General features: G+C 42.3%; 1 protein-coding gene across 1 annotated transcript in view; it reads left to right on the top strand.

Annotated features, from left to right (window-relative positions):
- Sgpp1 (sphingosine-1-phosphate phosphatase 1) overlaps positions 1-5,475 on the top strand; it is a 14,392-nt gene that overhangs the window by 6,891 nt on the left and 2,026 nt on the right. The window contains exon 2 of the mRNA XM_028789230.1: positions 2,202-2,291. Coding sequence (XP_028645063.1) covers positions 2,202-2,291 — 90 coding nt within the window. The remainder of the gene's footprint in view (positions 1-2,201; positions 2,292-5,475) is intronic.

Genomic DNA, 5,475 nt, shown 5'->3' with positions numbered 1-5,475 from the left:
TGTGTGTGTGTGTGTGTGTGTGTGTGTGTGTGTGTGTGTGTGTGTGTTTGAGACAGGGTTTCTCTGTGTAGCCCTAGCTATCCTGGAACTCACTCTACAGACCAGGCTGGCCTCGAACTCAGAAATCCGCCATCCTCTGCCTCCCAAGTGCTGGGATTAAAGGCGTGCGCCACCACTGCCCAGCAAGACTTAGTTTCATATGTCGTTTTTGCTAGTTCTCCATATGCCTATTATTAGAAATGTTAGTCCTTGAAGAAGCTACCCTTGAGATGAGAAAAGATTTGTCTTACATAGACAAGTCAAAACGAAAAGAACAGAAAAGTAAGAAAAAAGCAATTTGAGGTTGAAAGAATATATTCCTTTAAAACAAAACAAAAGCCGGGCGGTGGTGGCTATTATTTTATTGGCTATTTTCATGTCCTCCCTACCCCTCCAGCGTGTGAGTGTAAGGCGCCACAGAGTACCAGACAGTTCTGATCATGTGTGATAAGCAGTTGGGAAAGCATATCAGGCTGAATGAAGCCATTTTGTAGAATAACTGAAGGAAATGTTGACTTGAGTTTCCTTCTTATCAAGGTGATGCAATGAAAAAAGTTAACAGTGCTATGAGATTAAAAGTACCTAAACCAGACTGGCGGCTCATGCCTCTAATCCCAGTATTTGTGAGGCAAAGGCAGGGGACCGAATTACACAGTGCTTTACTTTATTTCCAAGGGCATACAAATATAGCCCAACAAATTATATGGTAGCTTAAATGATTTTTTTTTCTTATGGTGCTACGGATGAATGGAACTCAGGGCTTTCCCATGCCAGACACTCCTCAGCCTCCCGACGCTGGGATCAGAGGCAAGTGCCACCACACCTCCCTCTCCTGGATGCATTTTTTTGGTTGGTTGGTTTTGGTTGCACTCAGCCCAGGCTGGTCTCAAACTCACTTTATTACCAGCCCTCCTTTTAAGGACAGGTTCTCATATTATGTAGCCCAAGCTGGCTTCTCACTGCAGCAGTCCCCTTGCCTCAGCCTTTTGAGTATTAGTATTCAACTCTTTTCACTCCCCTTCTCCAACCACTGTCTGTCTGCAGTTCCATTTAGGATCTCAAAACCTTCAGTCACACACTACCAGAACATGCTCTGCCCACACTAACCGTGCTCCCCGTCAGTCCTGTTTTTCTTCTCTCCAACCACAGGACACAAAGCCAGCTCTGTCGATGATACTGCTGAGTCCAAGAACAGCCTGTTTGTGCCTTTTCCCTTTTTACGTTTCTGTTCATCATATAGCCCTGGCTGTCCTACAAGTCAACATGCCGGCTAGGTTGGCCTCAAACTCATAGTGATCCTCTTGCCTCTGTCTCCCTGTTGCTAAAGTTACAGGCGTGTACAATCACTGTGCTCCATTCCCACCAAAATTTTCCTCAATGGGATTGCCATTTGAAATTTAATGGAGAATGCAGAAGTAGAAAAAACTAATTACAGCCCGGCAGTAGTGGCGCACGCCTTTAATCCCAGCACTTAGGAGGCAGAAGCAGTCAGGTTTCTGAGTTCGAGGCCAGCCTAGTCTACAGAGTGAGTTCCGGGACAGCCAGAGCTACACAGAGAAAGCCTGTCTTGTTTTTGGAAAAACAAACAAACAAACAAAAACAAAAAACAAACAAACAAAAAGAACCTAATTACAAAGTATTCCTCCAATGGAAAGGGAAAAACACCACAGGACAGATTGCAGATGGCAGCCATTCCTGGCTGGGAGTGAGTGAGATTGCCAGTCTTTCCTACCAGGGAAGTTCCAGTCCTTATTAGAGACTGGGTTTGGGTCTCCTGCCCCTTGGTTAAAGTATACACACACACACACACACACACACACACACACACACACACACACACCCCACATAATTTCAGTAGTGGTGCACACCCTTAACCTCAGCACTCAGGAGGCAGAGGCAGGTGGATCTTTGTGAGTTTGAGGCCAGCCTAGTCTACAGAGCAAGTTCAGGACAGCCAGGGCTACACAGAGAGACTCCATCTCAAAAAACAATTGCAAAAGTATTTTGTTAACATTTGCTGTGTCTGATCTTGGTTAGGCACTGAGAAAGTAGTGGGTAGGGGAAAGCAGATAGTTCTTGTAGGGTTTTATAGCATAGCGATTTGTTTTCCTATTTGCTTGTTTGTATCTGTCTAACTTATTTTTTCTGTCTCTCTCCTTTAGTATCCTCTTATATACGGGCTGATTCTTATCCCCTGCTGGAGTTCTCTAGTTTGCCTAAGTAGAGTCTACATGGGAATGCATTCCATCCTGGTAAGGAAAACAGGGTGTGGGTGTGTGGGTGTGTACCTATAAAATATAAAAATATAAATTATAACAAAATATTTTTTTCCTGACACTGGCAGAAAATTTTAGAAACGTCGAATGTTGTCAATACAAAGTAACACAGGAACACAGCAAAAGTAGCCTGGCAAGGCAGCTTCTTTTTGTAAAAAGGTGTGCTGAACCCAGGCCGGCCAGCAAGCTCACTCGGTTTTTACTTTGCTGTAGGTGGTGTCTGTCCCTGCCAACACCCCCCCCACACACACACACACACACCACGGCTAGCTGGCTGGGGCAGGGCTTCAGCCTTTCTGGATGGGCTAGTCTTCAGAAAACTGGTTCAAAGAACGTGAAGAAAACTGGGAAAGGAGTCAGCCCCTCCAGGCCATCAAGTTCCAGGAATGGGGGAAGGGCTTTCTTCTGTAAACGAGGATTTTACTAAGTGTGGGAGATTAAAAGATTTACATAAAATTTTACTAGGTGAGGGAGATTTAATTGAGTATTAGCTCCTGATAAGCAAACTACCTTTGATAGATACGGAAGAAATATATTTCTCCTGATCCCTGAAGGAGAAAGTCCAGCTGTGAGTCTTCTTCATTCTCTTCCATTGTGAGTGCCCAGAAGCCTCAGGACTGTTGCCTTGGTTGGATGCCTCTCTCCTCTTGCCTGCTTCCCTGTTTCTGCAGATGTTCCTCACAACCTTCTCTACATTTTCCTTCTCCTCCAGAGGCTGGGTGCCTCTTCTCCCATTTACCCTAAACTGGAGTGGCCTCTTGCCTTTCTGTCATCCCACAATGGGCTGTAGGTTTCTTAGATCAAATGTGCCTCTCTCTAGACATTTATTGCCTATTAGCTTGGAAATGAAGGATCAAAAAAAGAAAGAAAAAAAACCAGATGGCAAAATGTGAACTAGTGTATGAAACCCTAATAATTTTCTCTGATGAGTCATACTGATTGTTGTTCTCCTCCTCCTCCTCCTCCTCCTCCTCCTCCTCCTCCTCCATATTTTTAGAATGTCCTTTTTACCTACCGATCTAGTTGGCAACATGAATCTGGGAGAAGTAACCCTAAAAATGAGGCAGAATAAAGTCTCATATAATGGATAACTTTATTTGGAACATCAGTTTATACCCTGAGGGCTAAGAAAGGACACAGAAGTAACATTCTCAGGAGATCAAGCTGTATATAATCACAAGGAAACGCTTCACGGGGCAAAATCATGGTTTTCCACAGAGGCACAGGACTAGCAACAGCTCAAGTAAGCTCACTTCTATACAACACCTGGGAAGAGCACGAGAACACATTCCACAAACAATTCTATGTTCTGAAGAAACTGAGGTCACAAGACTATTGTTTTCTTGGAGTTTTCTCACAAGCACTCAGGATGCTCACATGACTCCATTCCTGGACTGTGCTGACACTGTTCTACATGTAGAACGTCACATGAGCTGATTTCATGTCTGTAGGAATATTGGCGTTGTTCTCACCGCTCTCTTCCTGTTTTATAATTAGACTACACATTTTTATGTGATATCTAACATTACCAAACTCTGCTACTTACCACGTTCTGTGCCTTATGATTCCTTTCCACCTCCACAATTAATGGTGTCACTTTTTAAAGGCTACCAAACGGTTACACTGTTTTCTGGTTGTTTGAGTGAGGTTTTGTTTGGTTTAGGTCTCACTATGTAGTTCTGGCTGGCTTCAAACTGGGAGAGATCCTGCCTCCTCTTCCCTAGCGCTGGGATTCCATGGTATCTAGACTATTTTTAATCTTACTTTTTGTGTCCTGGACATGCAAGGCAAGTACTCACCAACTGAACATATATCTCCAGCCCTGGTTGTACAATTTTTTTTAGTAAAGAAAGAAGAACAATGAATTGCTATTTTTTTTTAAAGAAAAATGTACCTTTATCTCTAAATTTATTATCATTTCAAGAGGAATAAGAATCAGACTGTTGAATCTGTGGTCTCAAAAACACTGTTTTAGAAAGAAGGAAAGAGGGTTGGGGATTTAGCTCAGTGGTTGGACGCTTGCCTAGGAAGCACAAGGCCCTGGGTTCTGTCCTCAGCTCTGAAAAAAAAGACAGAAGGAAAGAAAAAAAGAAAAGAGAAAGAAAGAAAGAAAGAAAGAAAGAAAGAAAGAAAGAAAGAAAGAAAGAAAGGCGAAGCATATGCCTTTAATCCCAGTACTCAAGAAGTAGAGACAGGAAGATCTCTGTGAATTTGATGCCATTGAGGTCTGTATCCTGAGTTACAGACCAGCCAGGCTTGCATAATGAAAGCCAAAAAGAACCCCGAATGTTAGCAATTGATCAGATATTTCTGCTGAATTCACTTTACTCTTTATATACTAGATTGCATCCATTTTTGAGTCACCTGGAGTAAAAACGATATTGATATTAGTTTGATTTTTTAAGATTTATTTTCCTTATGAATCTGTGGGGAGGGTGTGTGTGCACATGACAGAGACTTCAATTTTAATGGTAACATCACATAACTATCTAAAACTGGAATATTTGTTTTCTTTTTTTTTCTTTTTTGGTTTTTCGAGACAGGGTTTCTCTGTATAGTCCTGGGTGTCCTGGAACTCACTCTGTAGACCAGGCTGGCCTTGAACTCAGAAATCAGCCTGTCTCTGCCTCCCAAGTGCTGGGATTAAAGGCGTGCGCCCCACTGCCCAGCTCAGACATCATTTCTTTGAGTAATAAATACAATGTTTCTTCTGCATGTTGACCTCACAGTAGCAAGCATATTGTTCAGAACCTGACTAAATTTGCATATGTTATATCTGTAGTTACTGAAAGAGTAGAAAAATAAAAACAGTCTGTTATTAATAAATCCTTTTTATTGGCCAGGCTGTGGTGGCACACACTTTTAATCCCAATGCTCACAAAGCAGAGGCCAGTGGATCTCTGTGTTTGAGACCTCAGAGATCTGAGACCGGAGACTGGTCTACAGAGTGAGTTCTAGGACAGCCAGGGCTACATAGTGAAACCCTATTTCAAAAAGCCAAATAAATAAATAGCTAAATAAATAAATAGAATCCCTTTTTATCATTGAAACAAGTTTCAGTGCAATATATATATATATATACATATACATACACACACACACACACACACACACACATATATAACACACACACACACACACACACACACACACACACACA

The sequence above is a fragment of the Grammomys surdaster genome, unplaced genomic scaffold, assembly GCF_004785775.1.
Source record: "Grammomys surdaster isolate TR1022 unplaced genomic scaffold, NIH_TR_1.0 127, whole genome shotgun sequence".
Classification (NCBI taxonomy): Eukaryota; Metazoa; Chordata; class Mammalia; order Rodentia; family Muridae; genus Grammomys; species Grammomys surdaster.
This window is presented reverse-complemented; position numbering and strand designations above follow the sequence as displayed.